At 49.0% G+C, this 19,145-nt stretch overlaps 1 protein-coding gene across 4 annotated transcripts in view; it reads left to right on the forward strand.

The window, feature by feature from the left end:
* TNRC18 (trinucleotide repeat containing 18) overlaps positions 1–19,145 on the forward strand; it is a 54,959-nt gene that overhangs the window by 33,319 nt on the left and 2,495 nt on the right. For all 4 annotated transcript variants that reach the window (XM_071443907.1, XM_071443910.1, XM_071443908.1 and 1 more), the window contains 13 exons: positions 1,446–1,730; positions 8,751–8,990; positions 10,935–11,377; positions 12,197–12,361; positions 13,129–13,270; positions 13,615–13,732; positions 14,010–14,085; positions 14,457–14,565; positions 15,495–15,611; positions 15,886–16,050; positions 16,592–17,898; positions 18,191–18,427; positions 18,882–18,956. In XM_071443907.1, coding sequence (XP_071300008.1) covers positions 1,446–1,730; positions 8,751–8,990; positions 10,935–11,377; positions 12,197–12,361; positions 13,129–13,270; positions 13,615–13,732; positions 14,010–14,085; positions 14,457–14,565; positions 15,495–15,611; positions 15,886–16,050; positions 16,592–17,898; positions 18,191–18,427; positions 18,882–18,956 — 3,479 coding nt within the window. The remainder of the gene's footprint in view (positions 1–1,445; positions 1,731–8,750; positions 8,991–10,934; positions 11,378–12,196; positions 12,362–13,128; positions 13,271–13,614; positions 13,733–14,009; positions 14,086–14,456; positions 14,566–15,494; positions 15,612–15,885; positions 16,051–16,591; positions 17,899–18,190; positions 18,428–18,881; positions 18,957–19,145) is intronic.

Below are 19,145 nucleotides of genomic sequence, written 5' to 3' on the forward strand. Positions count from 1 at the left end.
TAGGAGTCATTGTGTCCACTGGACTTGAACACAGCCTTTGGCTTGTTGTGCTGTACACACTACCCAGCAGTTCTGTTCTTGAGTGTGCTTTACTCCCAAGGACAGACACGTGTCTCCTGAACTGTGAGCTCTGGAGATAATGGGAAGAGAAAGGACGGGCTGTTGGTTGAGCTAAAGCCTTGGCTCATGGCAGAGGGAGCTTTTACAGTGCCTTCCCACTTGGCACTGTGGTTTCATGAACAGAAACTCCCTCCCAGACCTAAGAGAACTTCTATCTGACCACTGTCCAGTGAGTCTCCTGGTGTAGTGTTTCCCTTTGTCACTCAGGTCTCAGCTCAGGATTGTTGCAACTGAGGAAACAGCTCAGCTTTGGTTTTTCAGCTGTGTGCAGGTTCAGGGGAAGGGCCTCAGCCTGTCATTTGGTCACTCAGGCATGGTGAATTTGGGGAGGCAGGTTGAGCATATGGCAGCACCTCATATGATTGCTGGGCTGCTCATGTGGAGAAGGAGAAGCAGGACTGGCGCCAAGTCCTTCTGCTTCCTGACCTCAGGATTGTCTACCTGGAGTCCTGAAAACTTTGGGCATAGATCCAAAGGGCAAACTGAGCATCTTACTCCCACAGATTTTAAGAAAAGTTAGGTGTCCAAAATAATTTGTGTATTTGGGCTTCGAGCTTCCTAAACTTGCCATTCTTCATGTCTTCCTCTCCACAACCCAGTGCAGTGGAGCTGGGGAGTGATGGCACAATGTCTGTAATGTTGTGGAGCTGAGGGGATGTCCACAAACAAGGAGGTGACAATTTACACCCCCTTCTGTTGCATCCAGGGGTGCCATGTTCTTTTTGTCCCTCTCATCAGCTGCCAGAGGGGATATCTGGATAGCTTCTCACCACCCACAAGGCTTAGCAGCTTTGCAAAGCCATCCTTCACAGACCAAGGAATGTCTTGGTCCCTGCTCCTTTGCGGCGTACGCCGTGGAGCATCTGGGGCAGCGTGTTTGGAGTCAGACATTTGGAGTTAGGCATCCTGCCTCCTTGGCAGCTGGGCTTGCTCCAACCACACGTGTTGAAAGCCCTCTGTGAGAGCTGGTTCATGTAGAAAAGGAGATTCAGGTCAAGAGTGTTGAATATCACCATAGCCAAGACAAATTCAGGTTGATGGCCCAGTTGTTGACGGTGCTGTTGCCTTCAGTGGACATTCTCATAGTGGAAATGTTTGCTTTATTTTTCTGCTGCCAAGCTAAAAACGCTCCTTCGATCTTAAGGGAGGACAAGGAGGTGGAGAATGTCCATTTGTCATGGAAAGAGGGAATTTCTCTGTTTGTTGAGCTCAAGGCTTATGATGGAGCACCTGGGCAGGGGTGGACAGTGGTGGCACCAAAACCCCTCAAAATCCCCAAACCCCATTTGGTGATGTAACGCTCTTCCCACCCGCTTTGACCACAGATACGGACTCAGAGGAGGAGGAGGAGGGATCCCTGAGGGACGAGTGGCCGGCGCAGCCCCCGTCCGCCGCCAAGCCGCGGCCGCCTGGCCTGTACAGCTCGACGGCCAGGAAGGGCGGCCGGGCGGCCGGCGGCCCCAGGGCGGCCCCGCGCAGCGCGGTGGCCCCAGGGCGGCCGCTGAGGCCGAAGGCGGCGGCGGGGCGGAAGCAGCCCTTCTGCCTGCTGCTGAGGGAGGCCGAGGCGGGATCTTCCTTCAGCGACTCCTCGGAGGACTCGTTCGATCAAGGTTATTAATTTCTAGCAAACGCACCCCCAAGCGCAGCCCGTGTGGGAGCGGGGCGGGGCCGAGGGGCCTGGCGGGCCGGGGTCAGCCATTTTGATGGTCGGAGCCAGGGCGGCCATCTTTGTCCTTGGCAGCGTAGCCTGCTTTATCACCCCAGTGGTTATTTTTTATCCTTTTTGTATCTGTATCATTGTGATATTTTTACTGGCTGGCTCTTTTAGAGCTTTTATATCGACTGGGTTTTAGTGTCCGCCTCTCCCTGCTTTCCTGTTCCCTTCCTCCCTCCTTCAGTTTTAACCTCACTTCCTTCCTTGCTGCCACCACCACCATTATATTATTATTATTATTACTATTATTATAATTTTAATTATTATTATTTTATTTTGGCATGAGCCTTGTCGAAGTTTGAAAGGAGCTTTTTTAATTACTTTCCTCCTTTTTTCCCTCCTTTATTATTTTCCCCTCCTTTTCCTTTTTCCCTCTCCTGTTTCTTACCCCTTCTTTTTTTTCTCCTCCTTTTTCCCTTTTTCTTTTATTCCCCCCTCTTTTTTTTTATCTCCCCTTTTTTTTTTCTTTTTTTTTTTTTTATTACCGGGGTACTGTTGTGTGGCCGTGTGACTTGATGTTTGTACTGTGATTTGGTTTACCAAGCTTTATTAAACATACCGAGTTCATTTTTAACTAAACCTGTGTACCTTGTCTCTCTTGCTGTGTCTCTTATCAGGCGATTAGGTTGCTGCTTCACTCCATCCTGCTCTGCATCCCCCTCCTGCTCCCACTCCCCATCAGTAGAACTGGAATTAACCTAGTCTGGGGTACTCTCTATTATTCAAATATCCCTGCTGCCTTTGTCCAGATAAAGCCTAGGCTTCTCCCTTTCCCCCCCAACCCCTTTGAGTTAATTTTTTTTTTGTTCACCCATTTTTAGTTTTGTCTTTCTCAGTTTGTGTGCTGATAGACCCTCTCCAGGCAGGCACATAAAACATGGAGGCACTGACTCCTTGTTGCTGCTGCAGGAGGGTGCAGGGTGTATTTAACAGCCAGAAATTTTTCTTTTTAATTTTTTAAAACATAAATGTCAAGTTTTTGTGTCTCTTTTTGGGTGGTAAGTTTTTTTTCAGATGCCCAGACGTAACCCACAGTGCTCAAGGATGTGGCAATTACTGCATTAAATTTGACTCTCCAGTTTCCCTCCCTCACCCTCAACCCAATTTTTTTCTTGCAGCTTTTTTTTGTCAGCCTGTCATTAGTACTTCAGTGGGAAAAGAGATTACTTGAGACTTTTCCTCCAGAGACACAAGGGGTTTCTGTTTTAGAGCGCACTCATTAAATAATAATCATGGGGAAAGGTCATTTTAATGAGCCCTCAGCTCCCGAAAGAAACTAGCTTGGCTGGGCTGAATGCAAAGCAAGAGCATCCCCAGTTGTTATCTAAGTTACATGGCAGAGCTGGATGTAGCCCAGCAAAAACCTTTTAGTGTTTTACACTGCTCAGGGCTGTTAATTGAAAAACAGGGCTAGATAGTTTGGCTTTTGTTTTGTTGGTTTTTTTTTTATTTTCTGAGTTTTTTGATGTTAATTTCCTCTGTGCACCTGTTTGTTTTTTTTCTTCCCTCCAAACCCAACCTCCAAAGAAAGATAATTAAAGCTAAAAATGAAAAAAAAAAAAAAAAAATTATCAAACATGGCAGAAAGATACAGAATGTTCATTTGTTTTGATGTGGCTCTGGGCTGGACCCACCAATGCATTTCAAAGAAAACCCAAAAGAGAAATACATATGTCAAAAAAAAGAAAGAAAATAAAAGAAAAATTGTTCTTCAGAGAACCCAAAAAGTTGTGGGGATAGTGAATTTTATGTAAGGCTGAGATTGCCACATTTCCATGAAGAGTCTGCGTTAACTTCCATTCGTCCCTTCCTTGTTCCTTCCCGCATCTTTTCTTTGTTTGTTTTGTTGCTGTTGGAAATTTTGAGGATATCAATCCCTTTTAGGTGCCAAGTTCTTGAGGGGGGTTTTGGGTTTGCTTTTTGGTTTTGCTCCAGGTAAGCAGAGAGGTAACTTGTCCCTTTGACTATTTTTCAAGTAACCTGTCTGCTTTATTACAAGAAATGAACTAAAAATCCCAGTTTTATGGGATAAAATCTGGGGAGGGGAGGGGGTATGGGAGGAGGTTGGGGAATCTGGAACAAATGGGGAAATGCATTGTAAATCCCATTGGGGTGTCATTTAATGGTGGGGAAACCAAAGATGCAAAACCCCCTGGGGTGGGAGGTGGGTATGGAGAGGGAGGTGGGAAGGGATTATTGATTACAATTTGGGGTTTTTTTCCTGCAAATGAATTTTTTTCTTTTTCTTTTTTTTGGTTGGTTTTTCTTTTTGGTCAGAATCATTTCTTGAAGGGATATTTGGGTAATAGGGTTTCTGATGGCTTTCCCTGAATACTAAACCGATTAATAACCTCAGCTTTTCTAGAAGTGCTCGCTTTCTCCTTGCAGCTGCTTGACCAACCCTTTCACCCCTGCCCCTATCCATGATGCTTTGAATGTCTGTGTCGGTCTCTTGCATTTGCTCTCACGCTGCACTAAAGAAGCAAAGTGGTTGGCTGGTTGTAGGGCAGACACTTCTCAGCGAGGGTCACTAGCCATGAACCTGAACCTTGACCATTGTTATGTAGGTAGGCAAAATAACTTTTCTTTATGTCATCTGTCAGCCTCAGACGTTTCGATGTTGCCTCCATGAATAATGACACGTAGCTCTTTGCGTTCTCTTGGTTATTTTAATTTTGAAAATGATTGCTGTCCGCTTTCAACTTTCCTCTGTCCGTGAAGAGTCTCACATGGAAGGTTTGCACGTGTGTGTCTGAGGACTCCAGAAATGCTTTGCTGCTTGCAGAACTGCTTTTGGAGAACCCTTAGCCCAGCCAGAGCAAGGATTTGTAGATGAGTCTGAGATGCAAACCTTAAAGGTTTCTGGACCGTGGTGCAGAAATGTCCCCTTGTCAGGGATATTGTCTGGCCCTGGCCCTGCAGTATCTGTGTCAGAGATGGGATTAGATGCAGGAAGACCTGTTTTCTGTCATCTGGTTAGACACAGATGAGAGGGGGATACTCTACTTTCTTACAGACCAAACATCATGTTGCCATTCTGATAAGAGGCAAAGTTTGTGGTTTTTAATCCAGTGACCTTGAGGAGGAAACTGCTAATGTGGGCTAAAGCCCATCAGGATAGGTAATTCCTTGAGCTTTCTGAAACCAAAGACCCATAAGTCCTCCTCCTCCATACTCTGTTTTCCTTAAAAATTTAATACCTTATTCTCTGTTCTCTTTTTCCTGACTTGGAGGATGATTTTACCCCAATTAAAAAAAAACAAACAAACCAACAAACAGTGATGGGCAACCAGTTCCTTACACATTCCTTTGTGATAGTTGTAATATTTAAAAAAATTTCATAAGCACTTCTGGAGTCAACAGCACAGCACATGTGGAGGGGAAGAATCTTCCAATGATGAGAATTGGCTTATCTGGAAAAAAAAAGGTACAGTCTTAAATTGGACACTCAAAAATAAGTAACCTCCAGAATTTGGACAGATTGCAGAAATCAGATGTTAATGACCCAGTAGCTGTCTAAAGTCTGCCTGTACTTAGCCTGCTTTGTATGCTGTAGACCTGCTTGGTGTTATGAGAAAATCATGCTGTTTATTTTTACAATGTGAAATGACTGTTTTAAGTGTGTGTTTTTGCTCCCTCCCTTCCCCAGCCTTTCCTCTTCACACCCCCCTCAACCCGTCTTGTTACATACATCAGTCTCTAAAAACCAAATTGCTTAACCAATTTCTGTTCATCATTAACAAATCTTCATTTACTGCTCTCCTACAGTAAAATATCATGGCAGCTTAGCTGTCAAAAGCAATGAGAAAACTTATATTCTTAACTGGGTTTGGGTTTTAATTCAGTGCAGGTAAAAATTGAAATAATCTTTGGCTCCAGTTTATGTGGCATCAGTAGCATTTAAATATGAATGTATTGTTTGTTTTGGCTGTGGAGTTGTGTATGTACACGTGTGGTTGTGTGTGTGGGTATATACACACATATACATGCTCTTAAAAATGTCAATTAGAAAAGATATTTTTAACTTAGAGCATTTTTTTCCTTTACCCTCTCTCAGCGTTAACAAAATTACCATTGAAGGAAAAAATTATTTTTAAAAAAATGTCTTTTTCCCCCTTGCTAGCTAAAAATCACCTTTTCAGGACCAAAAAAAATTGAGGCTTCAATTGTGTGAAGGCATCTGTGCATAGTTAATTTTAAACCCACACATAGTTTGGGTATAGTAGGGATAAAGCTTCTGCTTCCCATTAAATACAGGCACCAGTGTCTCCAAGGAGCCACACAGATGGACAGAGAGCACCATGCCACCATGGCCAGAAGTTTGGGGACTTACTTTAGAAGCATGTGGGCTTGGAGCAGAGCCCCAAATGTCTTCTTTTTGCTTCATTTGTTACTTTTTGTCCCTTGGAAAATCAGAAAGAAGAGAAGCAGGGATTGTGTTGTGCATGTGGAGTGGGGTTAGCAAGATCTATCCTCGCCATGAGAGGTGGAGGAGGATAGATCTGTGCTGTGAATGTGTTAAAATGGGGTTATTTTCAGGCTGGAAATTGTATCTCCTGCAGATAAAAATGTAAGTGTTGTGGTAAAAATGCTGACAAGGGACTGTCTTCAGTTGTCTTTCTGTAGTGTAATGCTGTGTATGAGAAGGAGGTAGCAATAACCACCAGGCACCTCATTGTGTTCTGTATTTTCTGTAGCCTGAGGAGCAGGCACTGCCATCCTGGGTTTTAAATCTGTTTTACCTGAGTGCCTCTGAAATACTGGAGCTGCTGGGCACCCTTTTGCCCTTGCACATGCAGCGTGTAAGTGCTGAAGGAATGGTGCTGCTGGGCAGTCCATGTGACTGAACCAGTGGGGCTGGACTGGTCATGGGTTTTCCTGCAAACTTTCCCCTTTTTTTCCTCCACATTTTCCTCCCCAGCTGCTCACTGAGTCACTCTCTGCTCAGCCAGCTCTCAGTCTGGCAGGAGGGGCTGTACAAGTTGATTTTTAATTTTTTTTTCTCCTGTTTTTGCTGAAAATTGCTGAATTTCAGAGCTAGATGGGATGGATGGAGAAGGTCTTGCTACCCCACCGGGTGTCACTGAACTCAGGCTCGGTTTTGCTGCTTTTCAGGCAGGTGGTTTTCACGTCTCAGAATAAAGTTCATCTGGATTTGTTTTCTCTTTGGCAAAATGTGATGTAAAAACAGCAGTTGTGACCCGTTTTCTGGAAGGGGAAGGAATCTGATCCCAATTTGCTGTGGATTTTTTTTTTGCATGTGGTTTTTATGCAAGGAGTGAACAGGGTTGTGGATTTCTTGCTATTAACTGCAGGACTGTAGGGTTAGTAGCATTTTTATATCACAAGGAATGAGTCTGAGCAACTGAAATGGGGAAGGAATTTTTATGCAGTTAAAAATTAGTATTCTCTGCCTATCAGATGTATGCTACAGAGATAGGCCATCCATGTTAAGAAAAGGCCAAAAAAGCTGCCAGTTACCTCAGTTGATAAAATACAAGAATGAGAACATTGTTTTCTGATATTCCTGTTCTTTCTAATATCATGGAAAAATAACACTTGTGTTATTGTATTTTTTTTTTCCTGAGCAACCAAGTGTTGAGGACGTTTTTATCTATCCCAGAGGGCATATGTGAAAAGAAAAGGATTTTCATGTTCATTCCAGCTCATTTTGAAGGGATCTTGTTTCTCATTTGGCTGGATTTCAGACACAACGGTAGTGGCTGGTAGGAGCTGGGGAGTGGGCTCAGAACAGGGCTCCTGCTAGTGGTGGAAATTTTCCAGCAGCCTCAATGATCCTACTTAAGCCCTCAATTTCAAAAGAAATGAAATATCTTTTTATCTTTTCCAGACCCACTTTTTGCAGTTAAATATATATATATATTTATAGATCTGTGTGCTCATATATGTGTGTGTATAAGTGTGTGTGTGTGTGGTATATGTGCATTTGTGAAGTGGCCTGCTCACCAGCACTCACTGGATGAGATGCTGTTAAAATTAATTGCCTCTGAGCTGCTGACAGACTCTTGGGAAGCGCTGTAGGGAGGGAGAGGTGCCACTCTCGGAGCATCTACCCCCAAAATACCTGCTGTGTACACACCCTAGAGGAAACCCTCAGCCCACTGCTCTGCAGGTGTCAGCTGAGGCAGGCAGTGAGGCTGATTTTCTTTGCCAGAATTAGATTTTGGCTGTGGGCAGCTCTTCCTGCCTGTGCTGAGCCGGGCTTCCCTATCCTGAGCTGTAGAGAGGGAAATGAAAGGCACGGAGAGAGTTCTGAGGCAGAGGGTTCAAACACTGCTCCTTGTCTCCAGCACTACCTACACTTTCCTCCCTTATGCATTCCAAATCCATTGCTTTCAAATTATTATTTCTCCCCCCCTCTTTGCATTTTTGCTTCCTGCCCCTTCTCCTCCCTGTGTTCCCCTTGCCTCCCGCCATGGCACAGGCTGCTCTCTGGTATTCCCCTTCCCTGCTGATCTCTGGTTCTGATTACACTAATGGATTTCATTATGGAGGAGGCGCTGGTGGGCGGGAGGGGAATCCCACAGCTCCCAGGTCGGGATTTTCAAAGGAATTAAGCTTTTAATTCCTCCTGAAAGCTGTAGGGAAGGGGTGCCTGGCATCCTTTTCAAATCTGCCAACACCCTGCTCTTCCCTCCCTTGCCCCAAGTGGGTCGTCTTGCCTTACCCTGTATTGCTGTGTCCTTCCAGGGTGGTGGCAGGCAGGGTGACAGCGGCTCTATGGCTGCAAGGACACATGTGTGCCCGTGGCCAGCATCTTGTGGCTCAGTCCTGGGTGGCTCAGTGCCACTTTGGTGGCCACAGAGCAGCAGGAGAGTTGCGGTTCAGGTTGGGGATGCGGCTGGTGCACAACTCCGTGAGGTTCGTAACGTGCTCCCTGTGTTCTGCGTGCCAGATTCCAGCTCCGAGGAGGAGGATGATGATGAGGAGGAGGAAGAGGAGGAAGCAGAGGACTATGGCACGGATGGCACAGACAGGCTGTCTTCACCTGCCCTGGATGAGAGTGGCCTGGGCCTTCTGGCCAGGTTTGCTGCCAGCGCCATGCCCAGCCCCATCGTTCCCCCTCCGCTTTCCATCATCCAGCTGGAGGCCAAGCAGAAGGCCAAGAAGAAGGAGGAGAGGCAGAGCCTGATGGGTGAGTTCCTTGGTGTGGGGGGCAAAGTGAAAGGTTTGGAGGGTCCCAGCTGTGCTGCAAGAGAGCAGGTTGTGTACCCAGACACTGACCCAGACACTGTACCCAGACACCTGCCCTTTCTTTGCTTTGGCAGCTTGGTTCTGATGCTGAAGGTGGAGAAAGTGGCTGATAGGGAGACAAAAGCCAGTCGTGGACATGGCAGGTTAGCAGCTGCAGGCATGGCTTCCCTAGGGACAGCTGTGCCTTTGTCAAAGTTTCCTCTTTTCCTACTTGGCAAATTCTCAACAAGACATGCTGCAAAGGCAAGCAGGGGGATGCTGCATCCCCTTGGACAGAGTGCAGAAGGCAGTGAAGTGCTATTACATTTTAGAGAAGGAAGCATGTGCTAAATGCAGCTGATCTTGGATACCCAAGGGAAGCACAGACACCCAAGCAGAAGAAAAGCTCTTTCCATCAGCCCATCCCATCAGCTTCCTTATAGAAACCAGCCAGAGAGACTTGAAAAAAATATTCCTTCCTCTGCTCATATGTTTTCAGTGCCAGAATCTGGGTTTCTGCCCTGCCTCTGTCTCGGTTTCAATGTGTTAGGAGTTTCATTTCTTCCCCTCCCTATGCCCTGCTGCACAAGTGCCCATTCGTGACATTGTTCCTGGTCAGACAGATCTATATGGGTTCCATTTATAAATTCTCTATTAATATTTATTAAGTGATAATGGAATTTATAGCATGCTTCAGAATGGAAAATGATGTCCTCCTCAGGAGCCTGGCTTGTTTTAGCACTGTTTCCATGCTATATTAGGCTTTTGCCAACTTGTTCCAACAGCCTCTGCTAAGAATTTATTGTCTTGTAATCTGCCCTCCTTGAAACTGGAAGTATCTAGAAATTACCTCATGCAGTACTCAGAGAGGAGAAGGAGTGTTTTAATTTCCAATGGGTTTTTCATTTTGAGCTTTGCCAGCTTTGTTTTTGACATGCTGGCTCTTTTTCTCTCCATGCTGGGGCTGTCTCAGGGGAAGAGGATTGGGTAGAAGATGAGAGCAGTTTCCTGCAGAATTTACCCAGGAAAGTGAGTGTATTTGAGAGAAGGACCAAGAGAAGATGCTTTCCTTGCTTGTGCCATGTACATTTTCATTTTCCCACGTGAATGTTGTTTGCCTACCTCCTGCCCATGTTGCTGGGTGTGTAGGTGCTGCCTCAGTTTCTCTTCTGCCCCTGAAAACCTGATCTTGCTTTCCTTTATCAGGTTCAGGGGAACACAGTGAAGGTGGGGAACATCTTGGCATTACTGCAGTATTTCAGGCCTCTGGGTACTGCTGTGCTCATGGTGCTGAGCAGAGGCCAATGTGAGGGGAATTCCATTTGCCACAGACAAAAGATCATTTACTTCTCTTGACTTTAAGGCGACTCCTTGAGCCAATAAAAGGATCTGTGGTGTCTGTTGGCCAATGGGAAAAAATAAGCTTGGAATTTGGGTTTATTCCATTTGTTAAAAGACATTGTTCTCCTGAAACAAGGTGAAACTGGAGAGGGCTCCCACCAGGAGAGAAGGAGGGATCAGCTTGTGGGGTTTTTGCTTGGTTTTAGCTGAGCAGCTCCTTTTTGAGGAGGGGCATGTTAAAGTATATTTTCTCTTCAGAGCTTCCCTGCAGGGTTTTGCCTGTGGGAGAAGGGAGAAAATGGAGGCAGGGAACACACTGAACCACACTGCCTGAATTGTTGGCCTCTGGTTTGGAGCAGGGCAGGCTTACTTCCAGGGAATTTCCACAGTGTTTTATGGGTCAGAAATGGAGGTCTGAGGGATGTGAGGATGGGAAAGAGGAACCAAGCAAGAGCTTTATCAAACAGGCACAGCACCTTCCATGGAGCCCAGAGGTTTCCAGCAGGATGTGTCCCCTCTTGGCTCAGCCAGGGCTCTGACTGATGGTTCAATCCTTTGCACCTAGGGACAGAATTTGAGTACACGGACTCGGAGAGCGAGATCAAGATCAGGAAGAAGTCTCCGTCAGGGCTGCTGCGCGGCAAGAAGGGGCCGCTGGAGCCCAGCAGCATCCCGCCCAGCCAGGCCCCCAGCAGCCTGGACTCCGCGTCCGGGAGCGCCGACAAGGCCAAGCTGGGCTCTGAGAAAGGCCGCAAGCTGAAGAAATTTAAATCCCCTAAGGACCTGAGCTTTGAGTTCGGGCTGGAGGCCAGCGATGACGACCTGTGGAACCGGCGCCGCAGCGAGCGCATCTTCCTCCACGACGCCAGCACCTCCTCGGCCATGCTGACATCCACGGCTCCTGCCAGCTCCACCCCCGTCCCCAAACCTGGGCGCTGCGGCAAGGGGGCCCCCATGAGCCCCAAAAAGGAGGGCAGCAAGGGGAAGGACAGGAAGGAGCTAAGCAAGGTGAGGAATGTGCTGGCCAGATTGGTTTTGGGACGCTTGGGAGCTGAGGGTGAAGGGAGGGAAATAAACTCCACGAAGGTAGAGGAGAGTTGAGTCCTGTCTCAGCAGTTGTTTGGCTGCCCCTTGTCACCCCTGTCAACCCATACACACCTGGAGGCTCTGTCAGACTTGGATCTGACTTGCAGGGGGTAAAAGCCATGTTTGAATGGAGCTGGTTGCTTCTGTCACCCTCCATGTCCCAAATCCATTCTCTTTGGGTGGCCAGAGTTGATGATCCTGCATTGAAACAGACCCTGTGAAATCTCTCTCCCACTTTCTGCATGAGGTTGTCCTCTTGCTGACCTGTGGCCCCCAGACTGGCCTCTAAGGCTGTTCCCCTTTTACATGGTGACTTCTGAGGTCTGTCCCTGGCTGGGGGTGACAGTGGTCTCTGGGTTACTGGCTTTTCATCTAAGCTGAATGCTTGGCTCCCTCTGGCTCCAGTTCAGTTCATGGCAGTGTTATGGAAGAACACTCATGGGGAGAGTTAGACAAGTTATTTGTGACATGAGGCCAACTGGGATCTTCTTGGAGCTCTTTGGAGGAAGATTTGATGGGCAGGAGTTGCTCTCCAGTGTAATGAAAAGCTCTTCCCAAAATGTGTGAAGCCAGAAAGCAGAGCTGGGAGATGTAGGATGTGATATGGGCAGTGAACTAACTGCTGGCTGAACATAATCCTACCTGTGCAGAGCTGCCTTGCTCCACCTTTGCCCTCTCCTTGAACCCAGATCTTTACCAATCTTCTCTTTACTGATGGAAGTGTTTTGTTTTTATTTTTAGCAGCGGAAGAAGGGTAAAGAAACGCCCTGCTGCTCCTCCTCCTCATCCATGTCTCCTCCTGGCATCCCCAGCTCCCCCTCGGATGTTCGGGTCAGCCTGACAAGTGCCCTGGGCTCCACCAAGAAGAGCAAAGCTAAGGTGAAAGCCAAGGAGGTGAAAAAAGAGGTGAGGGACTGGTTCTAGTGTGGCTGGACTGGAGGGTGGCTGGCAGAGCACCTGGACTGTTGCAGTGTGAGGGAGGGAAAGCAGAGGTGCAGGTTTTGCTGGGTGTGTTACAGGCAAAGGTCTGGTTTGAAAAGCCTAAAATCCAAGGAAGACTCTCTGATAGTACCTGCTGCTACCATCTGGTGTTCATTTGCCTTCATCCCCCAAATTAGTGAGCAGGCAGGATTTTCTCCAAGGCTGCCGTGGGGTGGAGGGAGAGCTTGCAAGGACCAAGGAGATGGTGATGGAGTAGCCTTGCTCAGCACAGGGTCACAGCTGGTTCCTGCTCCACTGCTGCAGCCTGTCATCTCTCATAACACACATTGCTGCCTTCTTACATGATTTCTGTGTGATGCTTATGGTCTGTGTGTAACAGCAAGGAACATATCATGGAGACTGGAGAAGAAATAGGGAATAGTACCTGGTGCCTGTTCAGGGAAGGCAGAGGCTCAGGAGCACTGTGGTGATGCAGAGCAAAACTACAGCTCCACAGCATCTCTCCCAGCCTCTGACAGTGAGGATGTGGGGAATAGCTTTTGGTTAACTGCTGGTGATGCTTGGGGGATGAAGGCAGCAAAAAGTCTGGGTACACCCACTTAACTCTCCATGCTGAGGATGGAGGCAAGTTTGTCCTGATATCCTCAGGTTATTTTTTGCTGGAGGGAGGTGAGATGGATCAGGCTGTTTCCTGTGGTGATCCAGCTGATGTGCTGCTTGCTGTCCTGCAGAACCGAGGGAAAGGAGGAGCTGTCAGCAAGCTCATGGAGAGCATGGCAGCAGAGGAGGATTTTGAACCCAACCAAGACAGCAGCTTCTCAGAGGATGAGAACATCCCACTGAGCATGCTGGTTGAGAGGCCACCCACACCAGGTAAGGGCAGGATTTTATAGGTAGGGAAAAGCTGGGCAGGTTTCCCAGGGCTGCTCAGAGGACAACTGTGCTGCTTTCACACATTCCTCATCCAAAGCCATGAGTCTTTGGGGTGGAGATACCACTTTTTCAGTCAATTCAATAAAAATTAAGCCTGATCAGCATGGCTCACTGGGACATCTTATTGAAACCCAGTCTCTGAGTTGCCCTATTTTCATTACTGGTACGTTATTATTACCAAGAGAGAGGACAGTGATGCTGGGAATATGAAGTTTCCTTCTCCCCTCACTGTCCCTTTCTCATGTGGTTCTCTCTAATCCCCATCACTCTCCCACACCTCACAGCTCCCCGCTCCTGCATCATTGACAAGGATGAGCTGAAGGATGGCCTGCGTGTCCTCATCCCCATGGATGACAAACTGCTCTATGCTGGGCATGTCAAGACAGTGCATTCACCAGACATGTGAGTGGAGGGGCTGCTGTATCCACCTGGGATCTGCCAGAAAATGGGGACATAGCTGCTGTATGGATCAGTTTGGGGGTTGTGTAGAGCTGGCTGCCCAGAGACTGACAATGTCTGGCAGGGAGGGAAGGAGAGTCCACTCTGGTTTATCAGCACTGAAGGAAATCCAATTATCTCTCATGAAGAGCTCTCACATCCTCTCCCATCAGAGGAAGGTGTTACCTGCTGGGGGTGGTGTCTCCCATGTGCTGTGTCTGACCCAGCCTTTGTGTTTCAGATACCGGGTGGTGGTGGAGGGCGAGAGGGGGAACCGTCCCCACATTTACTGCCTGGAGCAGCTCCTGCAGGAAGCGGTATGTGCTGCCAAAGGCTGCCTGTCCTCGGTGCCATGGCCTGCTCGGGGGTGGGGGAGGCTAGCTGGAAGCTCTCTCCTCCAGCTGCAGGGATGTCCTGGTCCTGCCCCCATGGGTGGGACCAGGACCAGGAGCTCACTGTGGGCAGAACTCCCCTTGGTGTGCTCACTGCCCCACTGGCAGCTGGCACTAGTCCTGTTTTCCAGCAGGGCTGGTCCTTCCTTCCTCCTGTGAGCACACAGGAGGCCGTTCCCCAGCAGGGAAACTTCCCTTGCCATCCATAGAGCTGTTTTGCTCCATGCCAGCTGTGGAGGGATGGTCTGTGCTGGTGCCAGGGTGGTCAGTGATTGCCTTCCTCTTGCCCTGAGCAGATCATCGATGTGAAACCCCCCTCGGTGCGGTTCCTGCCCGAGGGCACGAGGATTGCAGCCTACTGGAGCCAGCAGTACCGCTGCCTCTACCCGGGGACAGTTGTCCGAGGTAAGGCCACCCTGCCTGCTCTGTGCTGTGAACCTGGGATGTCTCCAGCCCTGTGTGTCCTCAGGGATGTCAGGCTTGTCTGGGGAAGCCCTGACCTCTGCTGTGAGTGTCCTGGAAGTCAGAGCCTGGCTTGTTCTCTCCTCCAGGTCATGCCCCTCTCATTAATGATGCAGATTTAGTAACATCCTGCAGGTTCAGGAAGAGGTTCGAACAATTTAGGAGCTTGAATATATCAAGGACATTTAATACATTTCAGAAAGTCAGAGTTTATTCCAGTCATCAATTATTTCTGAGGCTGTGGAAGTTTCTAAATCACCTGGACACTCACAACTTTGCTCTGACATGAAACACCAGTCTGGTCCCATTAGAAAGTTGGTGAATTGTCCGGAGTGGCTCAGGACAATTCTGCCATGGCTGGTCTTGTTTTTGGGACCTTGGTTATACCACATGTGTAAAAGGGAATAATTGCTTATGATGTATAAACCAATAATGCTGATGCAAGAAGAGAGGCTGAGAACACAACTTATTTCTCTTGGAGAAAGTGAAAAGCAGCAGTTTATGATGGCTGAGAGTAGTTAGAAAATGCAAGTTTAAAAAAAGATATTTCAATGAAAGGAGAAAAGTGAATTTCTGCAAGAATAAAGGGAGATAGTGGAGAGAGGTGGGAAGTCAAACTGGAATGGCTGTTATGTTCTGGAGCAGTGCTGTTGATGGGGAATTTCACCCTGAGTGGGCTGGTTCAGTGTTGTCAGGGACTTTCCATTGCAGAGTGAGCCTTCTGTGCCCTCCCTGCACAGCCTAGGAGAGGTGAAGGGGGTGCTTTGCAGCTGCTGCAGCACCCGTCTTTCCCCATGTCCCCACTTCCCTTACAAGGGGTTTGTACTCTGATGTTTGTTGCTAATCCCATCTGCTGCTCCCCCATCCCACAGGAACCCTGGATCTGGAGGAAGATGGTGATCTCATCACAGTAGAGTTCGATGACGGGGACACGGGACGCATCCCACTGTCTCACATTCGGCTTCTCCCACCCGACTACAAGATCCAGTGTGAGTCTTGCTGTTCAGTTTTTTGCAAGACACTTCCTGCTCTGACATACATGGAGTTTTGGGCTGCTTTCCTCAGATTTTGGGATAATTTCACAGACTTTCAGTCACAAAGATTGCACCATCAATTACAGAACACAGAGCTGGGGTGGGATATCACCCATAAGGAAAAAGGCCCAATCCCTATTGCAGATTTGGTTGGGATACTTTCACTCTATCACATCTCTGTTTTATGTGTTATTTGACAGCATTTGAACATCTCTTTGACCTGTTCCAGGTGCTGAGCCTTCCCCTGCCCTTCTGGTGCCCAGCACCAAGCGCCGTAGCCGTAAATCCAGCAAAGACACTGGAGAAGGAAAAGAGGGATCTGCCCTGGGGTCAGAGGAGCCTGTGTCAAAGGGCAAAGGGCGAGGCAGAAAGCCAAGTGTCAAGGCCAAAGCTGGTAAGTTGCACACTGCCAGGCCTGGAGCTGAGGGAATCCTTGCACAGTTCCTCACTGTTCTCCCCAAGTTAAGGTTGTTGCTTGGAGCAGGATTTGGGTGAGGATGGACGCGTTGCTTGAATGCAAAGCACCCATGCATCTCACTCTGCTGTGGCTACAGTTTACAGGAGGCTGGCTTGGAAGCTGGCCTGTGCTGTGACAGCCTTCTTCTGTCAGTCAGGGATGTGGAGCATAGAGTCCTTTTTTCATCTCTGCAGCTGTCCATAGAGCCAGAGGTACAGGAGATTTGTAGTTTGGTTCTCCTGAAGTTGAAGCAGCACCCCTGGGCATTGTCTATCACTTCTCACAAGTACTGGCACCAGGCCAGGCTGTTCAGTGAGCAGTGAGGACACCCCCTGTGCTCCTTTGGGGGTACCTAAGCAGGCAGGAACAAGCCATGCTTGGCCAGAGACCAGTCAACACTGGTGTCTGGTTGTGTCTGAGCTAATAAAGCCCATCTGGAGGGATAACATCATGTCTTTGTGTTTCTTCCCCTCTGCAGAAGAGGCTGCCTTGCCTGAAGAGAAGGACCAGGTGGAGTCTTCACCTGTTACCTCCTCAGTCCCAGAGAAGCCGGCCTGCTTGAGCAAGCCAAGCATGAAGGGCTCACGAAAATCGCAACCGCTGCCGACTGGAGGCTCTCCTGCTCCCACAGAGGAAAAGCGCTCAAAAGCCAGCAAAATGAAGATCTCCACGAAGCTGCACAGCCCCCCCCAACCCTCTTACCAGCCTGCTGTGTTTGGCAGCATCCTGGGCACGGAGCCCTACAGTGATCTCCCGGGAACGCTGGCGGCCTTTGGCTCCAGCGAGGCTTCAGTGTCCAAAGCCAAGGCCAAGAAAGGACGGCCCACAGAAGAGACACAAGAGTTTGGCACCATGGTCAAGGCTCAGAGGAAGCATGACAATGAAATCCTGATCAAGCTGGACCATGAGGGTGTGATGTCTCCAAAGACAAAGAAGATGAAGGAGGCGATGAGGATGCTGGAGGACTCGAACCTGGCCAGTCGCAGAGATGGGAAGAGTCTCTTGGGGCTGGGCTATTCTGCTGCAGTGAGTGTGGAGGGCAAGCAGAAATCTTCCCGAGCCAAGGTGGCTGAGGGAGACCCTTCCCCTGCCAGCTTTGGGGGAAAGTTTGATGCCTCAGCAGAGGGCCTTGCTGCCTCAAAGGACCAGGAAGAAAAGGCAGCAGCTCCAGCAGGTGTGGAGGAGTCTGAGAGCAACAGCAGTGACAGCAGCTCGGAGTCAGAGGGAGAAGAAGAGGCTGAGAAGAACCAAGGGGAAGCCCAGGACAGCAGCTCAGCCAGCTCAAGAGCATCCACCCCTCTCTCTTCCTCCAACTCCTCCTCTTCTTCCTCTTCTAGCAGCAGCTCCTCTTCATCTTCATCTTCCTCCTCTTCCTCCACCTCATCAACCTCTTCTTCATCAAGCTCCAGCTCTTCTTCCTCCTCCACTACGGATGAAGATTCCTCCTGTAGCTCTGACGACGAAGTAGCTGAGGCCCAGCCGAGTTCCTCAGTGCAGCAAACCCTCCCACCCAAGCAAACCAAGCAGGCAGGGAAATCCCGGGCGTCCTCCCACCCGCAGAGCCAGAAGCAGCCTCAGCAGCAGCCTCAGCAGCAGCCTCAGCAGCAGCCGGCAGCGCCGCCGGGCGGCAACAAGAGCCGGCCCAAGAAGCGCGAGGGCATCCACCTGCCCACCACCAAGGAGCTGGCCAAGCGCCAGCGCCTGCCCTCCGTGGAGAACAGGCCCAAGATCGCTGCTTTCCTCCCGGCACGGCAGCTGTGGAAGTGGTTTGGGAAACCCACGCAGGTAAATGCTCCGTAGTGCTCGGCACTCAGCACTGGTTTTGCCTTCTGGTGCTTCTTCCCTTTTCCTGGGGTGGTGGAATTGCTGGTGTGGTGTGTCCAGTGTGCAGGGAGATAGGGGTTGGCTTTCACTGTGTTGAGGAAGCCATTCTGTGTGGTGCATCCCTCTGCCCCAGTTCCTGTGGGAATACTGCCAACAGAAAAGGGATGCATGCAGCACAAACAGGGCAAACAGTGGTGTGCAGGGAAAATGTGGGTGATCCCTGGCTGACCACTTGCATGTCCTCTCTTGGCAGAGACGAGGAATGAAAGGGAAGGCCAGGAAGCTGTTCTACAAGGCCATCGTGCGGGGCAAGGAGATCATCCGCATCGGAGACTGCGCCGTTTTCCTCTCCGCCGGCCGCCCCAACCTGCCCTACATTGGCCGGATCCAGAGCATGTGGGAATCCTGGGGCAACAATATGGTGGTCCGAGTCAAATGGTTTTATCATCCAGAAGAAACCAACCCTGGGAAGAAACTCAATGAAGGCAAGGTAGGCTGGTCTCCTTTGCTGAGAGGGCTGCAAGGCTCCTTGCTGCCTTTTGTTTCCAATGAGGAGGAAAACACCCAAAGCCCAGTTTTTTACTGGTACCCCCCATTCTTCCATCTTGTGGGGGCTGCCTGTGGTGTGGGCAAGCCCAGTATTGGCTCCTTGAAGAAGGGAGGGGTGGGTTTCTTTGTATTAGGAAATAAAGACTTTTGTGTGGGTCCAAAAGAAGTGTAAAGAGCCAGATCAAGTCTTTAAAGTGTAAGGAGGATGGGCTTGGTGCTCAGAAACAGTGAATTTTGCACATGTGCAGCTGGTTTACAGCAGGATTTATTCCTAGTGGCAGTGGGCAGGGGTTGAAGGTCCAAAAGCACATGTGGTGGGCAGGAGATGATGGCATGGAAAGACAGCAAATTCACCAGGTTTTCATTTCTGTTTCTTCTTTTCTTCTTGTGCACAGCGCTGGGATCAGAAATCAGGCAGGAGTCTGGCCACAGCTTTGCAGGCATCCAACCAGAGGAAGGACTTTATGGAGGTTGGTGAGACTGAGAGAAGGCTGGGAGGAAATGCTGGGTACCCTGTAACAAATAAATACTGGAAATGCCCCCCAAACTTCTCTGGCTCTTGATTTTTGCCTTGGCTGTCAAGTCTGCAGTGCCCAGGACTTGGGATGGATATTTCTGGGAGGGTGGAGTAGCTGCAGGTGCTGGGTGTGGGGAAGAAC

Source organism: Agelaius tricolor, unplaced genomic scaffold, assembly GCF_023055355.1.
Source record: "Agelaius tricolor isolate 1412-34295 unplaced genomic scaffold, bAgeTri1.0.p SCAF_19, whole genome shotgun sequence".
NCBI classification, from domain to species: Eukaryota; Metazoa; Chordata; class Aves; order Passeriformes; family Icteridae; genus Agelaius; species Agelaius tricolor.